The following is an 18,346-nucleotide window of genomic DNA, read 5'->3' on the forward strand; positions in this document are numbered from 1 at the left end:
CTCCCTTGCATAAGTCTCTGTCATTCCATAGATTGACGAGTTAGTTCCAGCTTAACTTTTTTTTTTATATATGTTTTGTTTTGTATCTTCTTTGGTGGAGGTGGAGCGGCGTCGTGAAATGGTAGAATATACCCAGTAAGCCAGTCAAGTAAGTACCCTTCAGATTGGATCACGGTGGGGGAATGGTAACTAGGCTCTTTGGGGGGTTGTGCATTCCTGGCTGGCATTCCTTCTGGCCATTGGTATATATCTCTTCTTCATCCTTCTCTCTCCTCTTTCCTCTCCTTTTGTCATTTTGCTGGTGGTGGTGGTGGTGGTGGTGGTGAGTACTCTTTTCTAATCTCCATAAACAACGCGCACCTCTCCCTTTATACATAGTTTTTCACTCGAAAAACCGACCCCCCCGCGGTTTGCAGCGGCCGTGCCTGTCTTGTTGTCTGTCTGTCCGTCTGCCTAGTTCGACACCTCGACATCCCCAAACCCCTGCTGTCTGACCCACTTGTCCTTCCAGCCGGGAAACCACGGACTCTCGTCCAACGTGTGGTGCTGCCAGTCCTTCTCCACGAGACCCCGCTGGATCTGCTCGCGCTCGTACTCCTCCAGCGCGGGCACCACGACGTGCTCGACGTGCCACGTGTTCTTGTACTTCATCAGGTTCTCCTTGCCGTCCCGCAAAACCTTGAGCACCAGGCTGGGGATGTACGGCTCGTCGCGGAACTCGGTCACCGGAGTAAACAGCGCTTTGAAGTTGAACACGATCCCGCCCGACAGGGGCAGGCGGCGCAGCGTCTGCCAGTCGACCCGCAGGTGGATCCGCGACAGGTCCAGGTCGGGAGACTGGAAGTCGCGGTACTTTTCGTGCGGGTCGCCGGGCGGCATGTACAGCGGCTGGTCGACTTCGAGGCCCCACGAGCCGCGCTGGATGGGTCTGGGTGAGGGCATCTTGGTGAAGAATCTAATGGGGACAGGGGTTAGATGTCGCACTTTTGGTAGCTCATTGTAGTGACCAGGAGGGAGGACGCCTTACCGATCCATGCTGAATTGCATCTTCTCCTTGTAGTCCGGGATCGGGGCGTGGATCTGGGCCAACTGCATCCCGATCTTGGTCCCGACGTTCCAGCCCAGCGCCGAGCAGATCATCCCCGCCCGGAAGTGGTAATACCCGGTCTCCGGGTTTCGCAGCGTGATGGCAAAGTCTTCGGGGACGTTGTCCAACAGGACCAGCAGAGGGTGCTTGGCCGACACGTCCTGCGTCGTGCCCAGGATCTTGTTCTCGAATGTCTTCTTGTCAGAGTGCAGGCGGAAGTACTGCGGGTAGCGAGCGCAGAGGAACTGGAGCGCCATCTCCATGAGTTCTTTGCACGCCAGTTCCGACCCAGGCAGCCACTGGAGCACAGCCTCGCCGTGTTCGGCGTAGAGCTTCTTGCGCTGGGCGATGCGTGCCACGTACGTGTTTTCCAGTTCTAGCCACCAGTCGGGCTCTAGCTTGGTGAGGGCTGTGTAGCGGGCTGTTAGCTAGAAGTACAACCACAAAGGACAAAGGTACTGACACATGGTTTGATGATATGCCCATCTGAAGGGTCGGTAGGGTCGTGGGAGGGCTTTGTTGATGTCGTGTTCACGGTATGGCTTTGGAAGCGGGACGCCACTGAGGGCAGCATAGTCGGGGAAATCTCCCAGAGCTCGAATCTCTTCAATCTTGTAGCCAGTGAAGACGTACTTGTCTGCATCGGCCTTGCGAAAATCCTCGTCGAATCCCAGAACGGCTTTCATCCAGTTCTTCTCGTCGAATGTCGAGTTGAGCAGGGCCACGCGGCGGTCTTCGGGGAGCGAGGCAGCGGCTGCCGGAATGTTCTCTCTGGTCAGGGGCGGGAATGTGTTGACATACTCGGAAGCCTTTGGTGGTGAGTTGTTGGGCACCTTCTTCTCCGGCGAGAGGGAACGAGGCGGCGTGTCTGCACTGGAGATACGACGACCCCGTAACCTCAGCCTTCTGAAGACGACTTCTTTCTGACGTTGACTCAGACTCAGATAGGTAATGACACCGAGGCACACAGCGAGGCCCAGGTAGAGCAGGGTTCGCTCGTCCTTGAATGACGCCATGGCTAATGAGCTGGTAAAGGGAAATGCAAGGCCGAACGGAGGGGTGAAATATATGTACAACCGGGCCGAGTCAAAAGATCGAGCCTTGACAGACAAAGGCTGGGTGTGAAATAGGCTCAAAGTCTCGGAGAGGGTGTGCAAGTCACAATCACCAACAATAGCCCAAGTGGCATAGGTCACGGGAAGCGCACAGAAGGCCAAGTGCCGCTTGTCGACAATCAATGCCAGGAACAGTGAAATGGCGCTGGTATAAATATCGACCGCGAATCTCGAGGATCTCCCGAACAGGACAAAATGCCAGCGAAACCAAAGATAATGGGTCAAGTCACACCACCGAGGCTAAGCAACGCTCAGGAGAGCGGTAAGACACGACCCAACCGTAGAACAAAGGCGTAGAAAGGTCAGGCCAAAAGGTACGAAAGATTGAGCTTGCAGCAAAGGATGTGAAATGGGAGGGGAATCAGAAATGGGGATTTGATGATGTTGTCTGCTGCAGGGAGAAGTGAGCTCAAAAGGGTGTAGAGCAAGCAGGGATCGCGACGGGCAGTGGCCAATTGGGGACTCCACTGCTCATCTGAAAGGTGTATAGAGCTATTATCAGCCCAGATATCTCAACAAGGTAGAATGGCTTGACAGGTACCGGGGGGTGGCCTATGCCCGGCCGGGGTGATTGCAGTGGTTCGTGGCAGGTTATCAAGCAACAAGCTCTGCCTCGATTGATGCCGGGAGCCCGAAAGTCGAATAAGACGGATCGGCAGAAGGAAGCCAGATCCAGAGGCGACTTGACTGGCCATCGAGGGATTCAGCGAGAGACGATGCTGGCACGGCTGGTCGTCAGAATGCAAAGGCCAGCGGTTGGCTGCACGGACAGCCTTGCCAAAAGAGGTTTAGCTTGATATTGATACAGCGATAAGGGAGATGGCCCACTGGCCGGGTGTGATTGGTAGATGCCTGACCCCGCGATCCCCACTTTCGCCGTCCTTCGATTGTTCCTCTTTCGGGCAAATCTTTCCCGGCCTCATCCTCTGAAGCTCTCTGTGCCCTGATAGTCCTGGGAGCCGGGAGCCAGGGACAACCTCGCTGGATAAGAGAAGACAAAATGGTCGCGACAGCAGCGCTCACCGTGCGAGCCAGTTGAGGTCCAGGGTGCAACACATATCTGTCCAAGGGGGACGACAACAGCCAACCACTCTTGTATCTGCTCCTCTTGTGCGACGTCGGCGTGCTTCGCCTCTAGCATCAGGTTGGTCGAGTTCTCGAAGCAATGATCGAAACGGCCATGCTGTAGCACAATGACCTGTGGAACAATCCTCCTAATAGCCGCGCGACCACCCAGATCTGTCCACACGTGGTCACAACTCCTCGGGTGCTTGCCAATTTTCTTCCGGCCTGCTGATCGTGCGAGGTCCTTCTGTTACGAGGCCACAGTATGATGAGAAGAGGATGCTGAGGAGATCCAATGACATGGACAAAGGGACGCGGTTTGTTGAGACACAGACTTCGTTCCCCAGCGACGACTGCGCATCCTCGCTTGGAGCCGGCACTCAAACTTGCTGGCTCAACCCAGATGTAGGACAACTTTCTTCGCTTTGTACCCAGCCATCTGGTTCGGCCGTTCTTGGTGGTGGCTGCCGTCATTTTCTCCTGGAATAATCTCAACTTCAGCCTCGCAAGGCGTCTACCCAGCCTTAAAACGCAGGGTTGTCTTCAGTCTCAACTCCCAACCCAAGGGACATATCCATCTTCCTGTCGTGCGCGTGACGCCGAGTTGATCGACCGTGCTTCCTTGTAATAGACCCATCCGCCCAGAGAGTTCAACCTCCAATCCCTTTGTACCGGTCGCCACTCGTGACTTACATAGGAAGGAATTCAGGATCATCTGGATTCTGATATGAAGCAACATCCGCTCTTCTTACCTTCCAGTGTGACAGTAACCTCAGTAATCCGTCGTCACAGCGTAAATGACTGTGTAACTCGGAATACGTTGAAAAATTCCAATATCGAGGCTCGCATTGCATCTCCATGGTACGACGCCTCAGAAGTCGATCATAGCAACGGCAATATCAATCAGGATCTCCGATGCCAGCCTGTATTCACGCAGATCTTGACATGGGGACCCTCGAGGAGACTCGAAGTCTCGAAAATGGGCGAAGAACGACAAGTATAATGTGTGCTAAACTCACTCTCATGCGGACAGCAATCTGGATTTGCGCGTCATAGCTCTCTTGATCCAGTCCTATCTCCCTCACACCGCTGGCGCTGTTGTTCCCTCGCATCGCATTGCCTGCAGTGCGTCATGTTCGGTACACGGAGCAATCTCCAAGAGCTTTTCCGTGAATACTCGGTTGCGAAGCGCGGTTCAACAGGATCCCTATACTTTGCCTAGCAAACTGACAGTGTGATCGTCGGACCTTGAAGGGAGGGAGTTTGCCCAAACATGGTGCCTCGAAACGCAACTCTGCAAGCGGCAAGGAAGTTTTTGCTTAGTGCGGATATTGGATGGCATTTATCACAGTGAAAGTCTTGGTGCAACGACGCTTGTGCGTTTGACAGTGCCACCGAGCATTCAAAGCTGGACGGAGCACCTAGCGCTTCAACAGAGATGAGAAGACGGCGAAACATGCAGGCTGGAAAAGTTTGGCGATTCAAAGCTGGCAAGTGCTGTCCTCGACATGTTGACGCCTCGCCAGCTCAATTTCACGGCAGAAGGGATGGTCAAGCAGAAGGAGCTGGTTCGCCTATCCATGTTAAACCACAGTCGGACGGCGCAACAGCTGATGACAGTGTAATCGGTCGACATGGCCGGTAACTGAAGCTGCAAAGATTCTGTTAAACTGAAAAGAGAATTGTCGTACAGGACAGGCGTCGCTTCCAAAGCCTGTGTGGTACACTCTTGTTGTGATGAAGGAGGCAGAGAATCCAAAGCGAATCATGCAGTGCAATTTTATGCCGGGAAGATGTGTAATTCGTCCCCTCTTCCCCAATCACACCGTAAGAACCGTCATTAAGCGAGGTGGTTGATTGAGGCAAAGTTTGAGTCGAGGCATGCTGTAAGTGAGTGCCGAGTCGCCAGGGAAGGGGACTTCAGCCCTGATGCTCAATTCAGACGATGAAGAAGCAATCAACACACCTGATTAGGCCCCAGAGCCCGCACTGACGCGCTGGATTGGGACCGTATCTGGTTTACATCACCTCGACCGAAATAGTCGTTGATAGACGGTCCTCCGGTAACAGAAATTCGCTGCGTTCCCTCTGCATAAGAAGATTTTGCAGAAGAGGCGACGCAATCGTTAGGCCATGCAGTGTCGGCCGTGGCGTCCATGTAATTCCGCGGCGCAGCCTCAAAGAATGGGTGCGTGTGTTTGACAAGCAGAAGATGAAGTGGGTCGAAGCCTGATGAAGGAGAAGGAAGAAGTGCAGTTTTACACTAAATGATTCACCGTAATGATTCACCGTAAGCGGCTTTTCCAACTCCATGCGCACTTTTAATTTGCTGCCACCAAGTCTTTCCTCACTTCAACGTCCTTCAGCATGCTCCAATACCACGTAGAGCCGGTAAGATGAGGGCAATGGCGGCAATCCTATACCCTCAACCCCAAAACACAGACCTCCACCATGGGCGCATTCGTCCCTCGCCGAATGTACCCGCACCTTGGGTCGATACCTAGATCCTACTACCTGGGCCACCATGCGGCCGGCTTGTCGAAGATGAAATCCATGATCTCGCAGATCGATCTTGTCATTGAGTGCCGAGACTACCGTACACCTCTTGTATCTCGTAACCCGCTGTTCGAGGCCAACCTCGGCGAACGGCCACGACTGATAGTTTACACCAAGCAAGATCTGGGGAGTAATTTCACAAACGAGGACAAGCAGGTATGCGCTGCCCCAGGGGACAATCTTGTGCGTGGTCTTCTGACATTCGCCAGAGGGAAAAGATAATCAAGAAATGGGATGCTCCATCCACCTCGTTCTTTGCCGATGTAAAATCCCGCGTTGCCATCAACCGAGTCCTCGAGTTTGCTCGGGCGCATGCCAATGCCTCGACCTCCCTCTTCGGCACCCGTCTTATGGTTGTGGGCATGCCCAATGTTGGCAAGTCGTCTCTCCTCAATGCGTTGCGAAATGTCAGCTTGGGTAAGAAGAAGGCTGCAAGAACCGGAGACCAACCCGGAGTGACTAGGAAAATTGGCAGCGACGTCAAAATAATAGACGCAGAAGATGGTCGAGAAGCGGTATATGTGCTAGACACACCAGGTGTCTTCGTCCCCTACGTCCCTGACGCCGAGAGTATGCTGAAGCTCGCTCTTTGCGGAAATGTCAAAGACACCATTATCCTACCAACGACCATCGCCGATTACCTTTTGTACCACCTCAACCTTCAAGATCCATCTTTGTACAATATGTTTTCCGAACCGACAAACGACATTTTTGCTGTGCTGGAGGGACTTGCGCGGAAACAGGGTCGCCTGAAAAAGGGAGGGATGCCGGACTTTGAGTCTTCAGCTCTTCAGTTTGTGCAGAAATGGAGAAGTGGGCACATGGGCAAATTTGTGTTGGACGACGTGACCGAAGACGCATTGGCTGCGAGAACTCGGGAACTGGAGTTCTTGGGAGGCAGCATGAATCAAGCCCGTAAAGCCGCGAAGCAACAGAAGAAGGACGCCTATCTGGAAGCAGACTGAACCATGATCGAATTTCGGCACATGACAAGGGAAACAACTAGATACTAGGTGCCTCTTCCTCACTCCCAACCTTGGCGGCGATCAGCTTAATGCCACACCTTCGCCAAGTGTGTCCTCCCACAACCCTAACACACATTCCAGGCTGGACAAAAATAAGTTGATGCCAGGTGACAAAAAGTGCAAAAACTTATCACGAAACAGCTCAACCTGCTGGTTCGTGATAAGAGAAACTCGCCCTTTCGGGTTGGTTTTTCTCGACCGGTTATACTACAGATTTATACGGGTTGAATCGGAGGGAGGGAGGATCGAATCGAGGACCTGTTGCCTGCTAACCCGGTGTTAGTTTGACCTGACAGGACCTAGATTAGGTATTGCTCGAAGGGAGGATCGAATCGAGGTCCTGATGCCTGCTGGCCCGGTGCCAGTTCGACCTGACAGGACCTGGATTTAGTCGTCGGGATCGGAATGGGGATCGGATCGGCTCGCCCTAGTTGTGGTAGGGGGTCTTGGTGTGACAGAAATTGCGGGTTTAAAACTAATATGTCTGCATTTAATTGAACCTGACCTCGGGGGGGGAAGTGGGCCCAGCCAGCCTTGCGAAGTCTTCACACGACAAGGCTGGCGTCGAAGGGATCACGCACCGCAGCTGTCACGGGTCGAGGCGGACAAGAGAGTCTGTGTCTGGAGCAGCATACTGCACTTGTCATCTCAAGTCTTTGCGATGGTTTGTTCTCAGTTTCAGACACCCAAGTCCCCTGCGTGGAAACAGATGGAGGCGAACTGCTACAATATATCTGTATCGTACTGTATCCATATACGACCAATCTGTACTATTATCTACCATCCATCTATCCTCCTATCTGACCGCGCCCTCTCGAGGACTCTACACCCTGGTGTCTGATCGAGTCTGACAAACCCTGCCCTGCTCATAGTCCTCGTCTGGGACAATAGAGGACCCGGGGAAAATAGGTCGTCGAGTAGTTCGCGAACGCAAGGGAAGGGAAGGGTATATCTCACTTCGCTCATGGCAACGATAGTAAACAATACAAAGAAAGAGGAGGGCAGAGGAGGTATAGGGGCGAGGTGTAGAGGCGTAGGATGTGATTTCGGAGCATGAGAGCATGAGTTTACGAGCTATGTATATATGTATGTATGCACATGTTTATAGAGGTAGGTATATATGTATATACATGTAGCATGGAACCAAAATCGCTGGCTGATCTGCTCTCTGTGCCTCATCTTAGCTATGAAGACACATGTATGACAAAATATAACACACGTGGCAACGGCATGAGATATTTCCAAGCTCCCTCTCTCCATCTCATGGGAGATGTTGTCTATATGTCTATGTGTCTATGTAGCCTGTGTGGTTATATGACATGTGACATATGACATCTTCTTGTGTCCCATATTCCATATATCATGTCCACGGCACGCAGATACACACAAGCACACCCTGCTCAGTTGGCAGCTCAATCAGACTCACACACCGAGCCTGACTCGGCTAGGAGAAGGTCTTCAGGCAAGGTCCATATCCGGACGTCGCCCTCGTCGCCGGTCGAGACGATCATCTCCTCCCCGTCGAACCGTCGGTCTTTGTCCCGCCGCTCGGCCCAGCACACGTGGTTGATCTCGAACTCGTCGTGCGCGGCTTCCAAGACGGCCACGATCTCCCACTTGGAGGCGTGCAATTTATACGGCGCCTCCGTCTGTGCGGCGTTCTCTGCGTGACTGGCTTGTGATGTGATGCCGTTCATCACGACGTCGTCTCCCACGTCTCCACCAGCAACAGCAGTATTGTTGTTCTCGGTTGTCGAGACTGGCGCAGTGGTAGGTACCTCCCTGTACACGGCGATCGTGCCGTCTCCGCCGCAGCTCACTACCATCCCCGTCCTTTTCGACCAGTCCACCGCGTACACACTCCGGACATGTACAGCGGGCAAGGTGGCGTCTTCGACCCATTTCTCCATCGCACTCATCGGGCGGATCACGCTGGGGATTCGCGATGACGCAAAGCCTGTGGGTGCAGACTGGGTTTGCGACTGGGCTCTCCGTTTCTCCTTCTCGACTTCACTGAGTTCTCGTCTCCACACACGCACGCTGAGATCATCGGAGCACGAGACGATGCGAGGCATCCAGTCCGCTTCGAATTCCCGTGTGGCGACTTCTCGGTCACGTTCGTGAAGACACTGCGACAGGTCCAGGAGGGAGTAGTTGATGTGTTTTTCCCACTTGAGGTCCCACACCGTCCCCTTGTGCTTGTCGATGACACCGACGCAAATCCAGTCGCCTTCTTCCTCCACGTCGCGCCAGAGGCGGATGGTGTCGTCGTATGAGCCACTCGCTAGGATAGGGCGAGAGCCAAGAATGTCGACCTCGTCTTCTTCATCGACATCCATGTCTTGTTGGGTTCTCGTCGTTTCCGGAACAAAGCCGTTTGATCGCGCGATTGTGTCTCCCATATCGACATCCCCGTCCCGGTCTCCCGCACCTCCGACTTTTCTTCGCTTTGATCTGCGGCCGTTCCCTCTTCTTGCTCCTTGACACCAACCGACGCATTTGACGTCACCCGTGTGCTCACTCAAGACCGCAATGGTTTCCCACTCTTCGGGCTCCACCTCTTCCCAGATCCAAACACTCTTGTCTCTTGAGCTGGTTGCCAACAGACTGGCCGGGTAGTGGGGAGGCGAGAAGTCGATGGACTTGATCTCGGAATCGGGACCGGTGAGCAGTGTGGAAAAATGCCACTCTTCATCTTCGTCGCCAGCGTGGTCGTGGGTCATGTCGACTTCGTCTGTGTCGGAGGATATTCCCCTCTCATTCTGCTGCAGCGTTTGCTCGTCCCCATTCTGTTGGTGATCGCCTGCGTCCCGAAAAGCCGCCCACCTGCGCTCATCGTTCCACACCCAGATGCCGACGTTGGCGTCGAAGCTGCCGGTGCCCAACACGACGGGTTTCCTCCTCTCCGTTTTCGTCCTGACCTTGGTGCTGCCCCCAAAGTCCTTCCACGCCACCGTCCTCACGCTCCTCTTGTGGCCCCCACTGATGGTCGAGACCAAGGCGAAATCCCGCAGGGACCAGACATTGACGGATTTGTCTGCGGACCCGGTCGCAAGCAGTGGTGTGGACGGATCTGGATGCGGGCTCGATTGCCATGCCCGGCTCGCCCCCGATCCTGGGGGGTGTAGGGTTTTCAAAAGGGACAAGGTAGGTGTCGGTTGCGAGGGAGAGCTGACCGCCATTGGAGGAGCAAAAGGAGATTTATTATGCGGTGGTATGTAGGACAAGAAAAGAAGGGTGGGTGGTGTGAGTCCGAGCCCTGCCTGGCTTGACTGACTGACTCACTGACTGCCGTGACAGACGACGCCTGAATCTTTTTGGTGGACCGGGTGCTTCGAGGGCGCCAAGGGCCAGACGCAGCCCACGGATTACCAAGAGGGAAGAAAAAAGTCAGAAGTGCGAATAATAATGGGCTTTGGAGATGGTGTTTGGAGCAAAAATGGAGTTTTGACGATAATGGGCGAGAAATTGTGCCCAAATGTCCTTGACTGACAAATCGGAGACTGTGACGTCGGCGGGGCGGAGATGCTCAACGTCCTTAGAGACTCCGCTATCGGCTTCAAGACTTATAAGAAAATACTGGCGACAATGGGACATGTTTACGACTACCGAGTGTATCTGTCACACAGATTGCTCGAGACTGACAGTGATCATTTATAGTAATCAGAAGAAAGCCTTAGGCAAGGAGTTGCTTCCGTTCCAGGCCCCCTTGGTTGGTATCTAGTAGTGACATCTTGTACATGAGTGGAATCGTTCTCTCACAACTTGGGTGGTGGGTGTTCTGCAGGAGTTGAGCAGATGATTGGCACATTGCAACAACACTTCTCCATGAGCTGTACAGGCGCACAGGATGCTAGTTCTTGTAGGAAGTCTGCGTGTGACCCAATATTTCCGAGTCGACCAAAGCCGGTTTCATCATCGTTCGTTCGGGTAAAGACCTCTGGATCATGGGGAAGTGCCCAATCTCTCCCTTTCACATTCGGCGTCCTTCGCTGGAGTGAATGATACACCCATCGGTGGCTTTGGCTCTCTTCTCATAGATGGTCGAACTTCTTCGCCAGATCACACATATACTCATGGCTTCTTCCCCACCAGGTTCGTCCACCACGAACCTAATCTAGTCGTGTCTTCCTTTCGCCTGTGCCCGTTGCTTTGTAGCCATCGAGCGTAGACATAACCCACCGCCATTCCTCCTAAATGGTCGACGTAATCGTATCTGCCCAGACGACCCAAGGCTCCAAAAACTTGACTTGCGGTAAGGAGGACCAAGACTGTCTGGCCGTTGAAAGATAGTTTATCCGTCCACTCGTGAGGAATGAATATGAGGGAGAAGTGGTCACTGTGAGAGTCCTGTCAGCGAAGCCTGGATCTCAAAAAACGCAGGACTTTTCCTTACCGGGAATGAAGGGCAAGATATGCAGATATAATGCCATAGACACAGCCACTCGCCCCAAGAACAGAAGTGGCCAAGTTGCGCTGGGCAAGATGGCGGGCAAAACTCACAAACCCTCCCATCAACCCCGAAGTGAAGTAAATAGACAGAAAGTTTCCGCGACCAACCTCTTCGTGAAGAGGAAGACCAAAGATTGCCAACGCCCCCATGTTCATGGTCAAGTGCCACAACGTTTGGTGACTAAACAGGTTCCCAAGCATGCTGAGTGCATAAGGGTAAGCGGGGACAAATAAAAAGTATTTGTTCAGCAGAGACCAGCAAGGCGGGAACTTCCAAGCCAGCCAAATAGCCGCGTTCATGGCAATCAGGGTGCCAATGGTGGCGACTGAGAGCGACACACCCGGAAAGAGTCGGTCGGACTGCTTTGGTCGAGTCCAGGCTTGGGCGAACATGTAGGAACCACCACATAACAAGGCCACTAGGAGGAGTGAAGGAAAGAGGCGTCGGAGTATGCTCATCTGAGCGATCTCTGGCGATTCGAGTGTCAGCTTAGACTGTGCTCTGTTGCGGGCCCTGAGCACCCATCTCTCAAAGCTGTTGGGTGGTCTCAGCTCTTTGGCCGTTTCGAGTCCTTGTTCTGGTCTTTGAGCGAGGGCTCTGGACCGTTCATCGTGGACCTTTTGGGCTTTCTCCATTTCCTTGTCGATTTGTGCCTGTAATTCTGCCTCCTCTTTCTCACGCCTGGCTTCATTTTCTGCGCGGATCCTGTCCAGTTCACTCTTTCCATATGGGTCACTCTCTCTTTCGCTCAGCTCGGCCTGATAGTGTCCACTTTGAGGGCCATAGTATGTTTCTTCTGGTGCTTTATGAGCTCTGTAGAGACCGATATCTTGTCCCTTCTGCATCAGTACCGAGGGGTGGTCCTTTTCGCGTTCGTCCTCTTCTCGTTCAATGCGGTATAGAATCGCCTCATCTTCATCAATCGGATATGCTTGCCTCAGATAACGTAAACCGTCCTCAAAGGCGTGGGGAAATTTCGCCAACTCCGACTCGACGTCTTTGGGAAGTGGGAGGTCCAGCGTTCCATCATGGCGGCGGCCATGGAGGACTCGGAGCAATCGATTCGCAAAGGGAGTAGGAGGCGCATGGCGTCCGAAGATAGACACTATCTGCTCTCTGCTGAGGTCGGCATCCTGAAATTTCAGGCCTTTCTCGGGTTTGTTATCGGCTCCGTAGGGTTTCAATTTCTGAACAATGGGAGACTGGCGGAAGCTGCGTGTCGTAGACTGCGAGAAGGTACGGGACTGGAATTTCCGCAAAGGAGCTTGAGGTAGAACACTGAGCGATCGCTGGATTACAAGAGACTCCTGGCAGTGACAGGAAAAGGGCCTGAGGAGCCATGTGCGCGAAATGGGCGTGAAGAGAGTATGAGAAGGAGAGGATTGTGTGCCAGTCCTGGCTATTCGCAGAGCTACCGTTCCGGCATTGTTCATGGCCCTCGACGCCCGAAGGCTGCCCCTCTGCAGCCGCTTTGGAACAAGATGTTGAGTTTGCGAGGGAAATGTGGCAGAGGAACTTGATCGGCATGAATCGCAGGATCCCAAAAGTCCGCACCGCATGCACATCATGTGACGGTCCCCATTATTTTCCATTTCCCCTGCAAGGACAACTGCCAACCTCCTCGTGCGACGTTGCAATCAAATGCTGGGCGTTTCATCCTCTACGGGCCTACAAGATGCTGATGGTAGCAATTGGAGCTCAAGCAGGGCAGCAGGGCAGCAGAAACACCAACACCCGCTGTCAGATATCCTGGACCTGCACGGTACTGTTAAGAAAGGGATGAATTCTACGGCACCAGACTGTCACCAAGAACTTCTCAGCAATTGGAGATAATCTGACAAAAGCTGTCTTGAGTCAGGAGACAAATTCAATTTCATTCGTCCACCATTCATGGAGAAGTACAGCTCACGAACATCTGATGTTGATGCTACACCATCCCTGTCTCATTGGAGTCACTTGTCCTCGCACTTTACAATACTGGCGGAGTCGATCGAGGTCATTTGCTGCTAACTTGAACCAGCCCATCGATGGAGGTCATTCGTATGACTGGCCCATGTACTTCTTTGCAACATCCGTATCATGGCCAAAGACCAACTTCGCATTGAAGAGTCTCTGCAACCGCTGGATCATCTTCAAGCTCTTGATCCAGGCGTTGTGATCCCGGGCCAGCCAACCGTGCGGATGACTGAGCTCATAGTTTTCTGCAATATGAAACTGATCGGTTGTCCAGATCCACGTCCCGCTCTGCTCGAGATTGACCTGCATCACACAAAGACCTGGTGTATGACCCGGGGAATGGTGGAGCGTGATGCCCTGGTACAAGTCCAGATGGTCCTCTGTGAAGGTGTTCCACTTCAGACGGTCGAGGCTCATATATCCAGGAAGATAGACGCCCAAGTCGGCGCCCGTGGCGACAGCCCAACAGGCGTGCTTGAACTCTTCTTCGTGCACATAGATGGGGACATCCGTATCCAAAAAGTGCTCGAGCCCGCCGGCGTGATCCAGGTGGAGATGGCCGATCACAACGGCTTTCACGTCTTTGATGTCGTTGCCGGTGGCCTTGATGGCCGCAGGGAGCTTGTGCTTCTCCTCATACACAGTCCGGGGGAAAACATCGGTCAGGGGGGCCGGCCATGCCTGAGATCGACCAGGGTGATTGTGAGTTTCGTCCATCATACCCCAAACACATCAAGCACAAGAGTTTTCAACGGGATACATACGATTTGGAGGTCCTCTGCACATCCCGTCTCAAAGAGAATCAACCCGACACCGGGGTATTCGATCAAAGCCGCCAAAACAATCAAGTCGCGACGCTTGTTCTCGGGGTTCTTATTGCTTGTGGTACTGGTGTTTCCTCCACGAAGCAGCCTGTCGCAAAATGTGTCAGGTAGGAATCGTCCACAAGATCGGGCTGTGTAGGCTTACCATCCTTCATCAGCCTGGAGGACGCCGAGTTCCAAGAAGTGCATCTTTGTGCCCGGCGGACACTTGAATGCTGGCACTTGAGCTTGCGTGAGCTGAGCCGCAACATTGGACGACGCCATGACTTTGAGCTAAGGCACTTCTTGTTGCTGTGCGGTGCGGGTTGATAGTATTGATGACAACCTTGGGGGAAGTGAATGTACGTAGGACAGCTTTACAGACAGGAGTGAGACTGGACTAGACGCAATGCACAACACATATCCACTTTCCCACTCTCCCACGCTCCCACATACATACACTCATCACTCTTGACGTCGACCCGGATAGATCACCCTTTCTGCACCGGGCAACACGAGGCGGGGTAGCTGTGGGTTTCTAATCCCCATCTCAGATCCCCCCTCCCTGTCGAACTTTACGCTTTTTACGCCCAGCAGGGCTCCAACAATTGGCAATCATCCCCGTTCACCCGTTCTTCTCCTCCTCCTCATCGTCTCCCTCCTCCCTCGGATCCGAGATAAGAAGTATACAGAGGGGGAGAGGGGAGCTTCCGGCGGGGAGAGAACGAGGAGACGATGAGACGAAGCGAGCGAGGAGAACAAAAACCGACCGACCGGCATCAACCCCACACTTTACCGATCGCTCCCAAAGTCCCAAATTCCCGAACCAAGTACTCGGTACGTACCACTGTACATGCAAGCCAAGTCAAGGAAACCAAGCAACAAGCTACGAGGGGCACGAGGGTTTTGCAAGGATGATGGAAAACACCGCCGGGATTGCGTAATTGGCCTCCCGTCTTTGACTTGGACTGCAGGTTTTGGTTTTCTGCAGGAAAGAAACAGAACCCGGAACCGGAACCGAATTGTCGGGGCCTTGAATCCAAAATACCCATATATCTAAAGACATAATTAGTCTTCCTGAATAATCCCTTCATGCTGGCTGTTGAGCTGATCACTATTTTTTGGGATGGTGGTTTTCTGTGCTTGGAGTTAAAGTCTTGATTTTCTCATCTTCACGCACGCCAGCATACCTTGCCATTGGGAGGAGGGGAGGTGGGGATAAATGGGAAAAGTGGTTCGGGTATATTCTGATTATTTCGTATATCGTCTCATTTCTCAAGCTGTCGCTTTTGTCCAACTTCCAACTTTGTGACCATGATTCTTGACCGTATTAATCCACAGCCGCTGATGCTGCTTCCTTGTCTGGAGCGGATAGGTCTGGATGAGAAAGAAATCCACCTGACGCCCTGGTGCAGCATCAAGTACAAATCAACATCACAAGTCCAGTGCTCTAATCGACCAATCACCTGGCCAGCTCCGATCCCAGTCCCGGCGAACAAGCTGCAATACTGTTGAAATACCACCCGTGATCGTCAATGCTGCTGTCCAGTTCGCCCTGGTTGCCGTCCAAATCAATCACGCCGGAGCTCTGTTGGATGTCATTGACCGTCACCGCCACGTTGGTGGGCGACGTGATCCAGTATTCGGGCGACACGTGAGCGAAGATCGGGTAGCCTGGCAGCTTGGGGACGATATCCTGGGCATGGGTCACGCGATAGTTGCCCCCGGACTGGTCCGTGATGAATGTCGCGAGAAAGTAATTCCCTACCATCGGAGAACCGTATGTGTACTGTTCAAGTTCCAAAGTTAGTAACAAAATGGAATTCTGGACTTTGGGTGAAGATTCGCGGGACGCCAACTTACCAAGGCAATATCGTAGCCAGTCTCTCGTAACTCGGCGGCGGCCAGCGTCGCCACTGCACCGCCCAGGCTGTGACCCGTGGCAACAATCTTATACGAGGGATAAGTCACTTTGGCGCTGGCGAGAACTCCCTCAATCTGTGGCTTGACTGCCTTCCAGGAATCGAGGAAGCCAGAATGGGCGGTACATAAAGTACAAACGTCCCACGGGACCATCACCAAATTGATATCCGCGAGAATGTTTGAGAATGACGTGGTGCCTCGGAAGGACATGACTATCATTTGATTGGTATGGTCGACGGCAACGAATCCAGTCGAGTCCGCAAGCCCTTCACTATGAGCAGAATGTCAGTAGTGCTTAACGACCGCTATAGGACAAGATGAAGGGGGCTGAATGTCGCCTACTTTTGGAACTCTAGGAGTGACTCTGCTCCAGCTGTTTGAACAAGAGGACAGTTCCCAGCCTCGCATGTAATATTGGCGGAGGAGGAGGGCACGTTATTGTCCGGACAGTATGCAGCTGCTGAGTATTGTTCGAAGAAGGCCAATTGGTTCAACAAATCCTGGGAAACCGCTGGAGCGACAGATCAGTGTGGATCTCTTTCGGTCGGGTGGCAACAAATACCTCTCTTCTGAAGTGTAAAAGGTGCAGCATTTACCAGGGTGAGAAACAGAAGCAATGGCGCGCAAAACGAAGCAAAAGACATATTGCGCAAAGAATGAAAGTCCTAGAACAGCAAGGGCGTGGTCAAAGGAGGGGAGGCTTAGTCTGGCAAAGATCCTGCACAGAGAATGAATCCAAGGAGCCGCAGCAGTGGAAGAATGAAAGCTCTCGACGAGACAAGCAACGAGATGAAAGGCTAAAGCAATGAAAGAAACGAAATATGACCGGGAAAGTAAAGCCTCACGTTGCTGAGAGACATGACCGTTGAACTGAGACGAGGCCGGCGGCTGACGCTTCATCTAAAGTATCGGATACCCAGAAACATTTCGCCATTGGGACGGCAATGCAGGTCACAGTTACCACTCGTAGACCCAGCATCTTCCCCACGAAGCTTGCGCATCGAGCATGAAGCTAATGCAGGTACTCAATGCTTAAGCTGCGGGCGAACGACCGAGGAAGGAAATGTAATCTTGAAGAACAAGGACCGAGTAGAAATAAGGAATTCGGCCTGCCACGTTTGGACAAATTGACCAAGGTTGGGAGCCTGGATCGGCCAGCCATTTCCGCATGGAGTAAATCAGCCGGACGCAGAGAGTGTGATGGACGACGGTGTCCTGACCAACCGGAGCAATAAGTACAAGGACAAATAACTGTAAATAAATTGCTCCAGATGCGAAGCGTTTCCTGAAGTTGAGGGAGACGCGTTCGCGAAAACATCGAATGGCGGAGCAGGAATGAAATGAGACGAGGCGAGGCGTCGGCCAATCATATTCCGAGGGACGTCAATACAGAGAATGCACTACTATAATATAGGTTAGTGCATAGCCATGTCGTATAAGAGCGAGATTTCACTTTCCGCCTTCATTCGATCCTGTTTCTCTGGTTTTGATTCCTTCGCATCCTCGTCCCATGTCTCGTCAGGTCCAATCCTGCTCTGTTCACTCTCTTGCCGCAACTGGAGATTAGCAAACGCTCTTGTGAATCCTCCGTCAAGCCTCGGTACAGCACACTTTAACTGGTGCCATGCTAGAAGAGGCCGACCCTGGCCCATCACATTCCCCTAGACTAGCTTCCAACGGGCCTCATCCCAGAAAAGGTATGTATCACCGCTCGACCTTCAGTTCCGAGGCAAAGCAATATATATCTAGTTTCTTGGTCGGGGAAATACCATATTGTGACCCGTGGCTGTGGCTGTTATGCCAAATGAACTATGGTGGTAGAAGCTGTGGCTACGGCTCGCAGAGAGGCGCACGTTGTGTCCTTCCCTACTACTATTGTGCAAGCCATCTTGATGTTGGATCCAGTTTGTTGGACTTACACTCTATCCTCACTTCCTAGAATTGTTCCTTGTCCATTGGCTTCATTCTTCGGCTGTACCACAATCAATAATATGATTAATCCAGTCAAGATATACACCTCCGACCTTCGCATCAAGGTGTTCTGACCCACTAACTTTCCACGTCTTATACAATGGATTTGTTAAGCTTGGGGTGGGCTGCGGCTTGCGTATCCTTGTTCATAAAGCACTAAACAGTTCGTTCATACGGCCTGAGTGTGGACCATCCTGGGCTTCATTCTTTTATATCGACCCTTGTCGCCATTCGATTCCTTCTCATACCACGTTCTGTTTATAAAAAGCATCCAGCATAACGGTTGGTGGGTGCACACTGGGGTTACAGCGACCCCAGAATGCGCGGAGTACAACCCACGTTTCTCTGCGGGAACTTCGGACTAGCCGATGCTCAGCTGTCTCTAGCTCCTA

The 18,346-nt window shown here is 52.7% G+C and overlaps 6 protein-coding genes across 6 annotated transcripts; 1 reads left to right on the plus strand and 5 right to left on the minus strand.

Annotated features, from left to right (window-relative positions):
• Nucleotides 1–453: 453 nt before the first annotated feature.
• On the minus strand, nt 454–2,103 carry AYO21_04216 (hypothetical protein; the record flags this gene model as incomplete). Its single annotated transcript, XM_022654189.1, has 3 exons — nt 454–955; nt 1,028–1,496; nt 1,551–2,103. 3 exons carry the CDS (start codon nt 2,101–2,103, stop codon nt 454–456), a joined length of 1,524 nt encoding a protein of 507 aa, XP_022513466.1.
• Nucleotides 2,104–5,718: 3,615 nt separating this feature from the next.
• AYO21_04217 (hypothetical protein) lies at nt 5,719–6,788 on the plus strand (the record flags this gene model as incomplete). Its single annotated transcript, XM_022654190.1, has 2 exons — nt 5,719–5,979; nt 6,033–6,788. The coding sequence occupies 2 exons, from the start codon at nt 5,719–5,721 to the stop codon at nt 6,786–6,788; spliced, it is 1,017 nt and encodes a 338-aa protein (XP_022513467.1).
• A 1,472-nt stretch (nt 6,789–8,260) lies between these two features.
• AYO21_04218 (hypothetical protein) lies at nt 8,261–10,030 on the minus strand (the record flags this gene model as incomplete). Its single annotated transcript, XM_022654191.1, has 1 exon — nt 8,261–10,030. The coding sequence occupies one exon, from the start codon at nt 10,028–10,030 to the stop codon at nt 8,261–8,263; it is 1,770 nt and encodes a 589-aa protein (XP_022513468.1).
• Nucleotides 10,031–10,922: 892 nt separating this feature from the next.
• On the minus strand, nt 10,923–12,734 carry AYO21_04219 (hypothetical protein; the record flags this gene model as incomplete). The annotated part of the gene is made up of 2 exons (XM_022654192.1): nt 10,923–11,187; nt 11,245–12,734. The coding sequence occupies 2 exons, from the start codon at nt 12,732–12,734 to the stop codon at nt 10,923–10,925; spliced, it is 1,755 nt and encodes a 584-aa protein (XP_022513469.1).
• A 601-nt stretch (nt 12,735–13,335) lies between these two features.
• On the minus strand, nt 13,336–14,345 carry AYO21_04220 (hypothetical protein; the record flags this gene model as incomplete). Its single annotated transcript, XM_022654193.1, has 3 exons — nt 13,336–13,938; nt 14,022–14,169; nt 14,227–14,345. 3 exons carry the CDS (start codon nt 14,343–14,345, stop codon nt 13,336–13,338), a joined length of 870 nt encoding a protein of 289 aa, XP_022513470.1.
• A 1,045-nt stretch (nt 14,346–15,390) lies between these two features.
• Nucleotides 15,391–16,627, minus strand: AYO21_04221 (hypothetical protein; the record flags this gene model as incomplete). Its single annotated transcript, XM_022654194.1, has 5 exons — nt 15,391–15,466; nt 15,527–15,849; nt 15,924–16,254; nt 16,326–16,494; nt 16,546–16,627. The coding sequence occupies 5 exons, from the start codon at nt 16,625–16,627 to the stop codon at nt 15,391–15,393; spliced, it is 981 nt and encodes a 326-aa protein (XP_022513471.1).
• Nucleotides 16,628–18,346: the final 1,719 nt, after the last annotated feature.

This window comes from Fonsecaea monophora, assembly GCF_001642475.1.
Source record: "Fonsecaea monophora strain CBS 269.37 chromosome Unknown Scaff23, whole genome shotgun sequence".
Taxonomy (NCBI): domain Eukaryota; kingdom Fungi; phylum Ascomycota; class Eurotiomycetes; order Chaetothyriales; family Herpotrichiellaceae; genus Fonsecaea; species Fonsecaea monophora.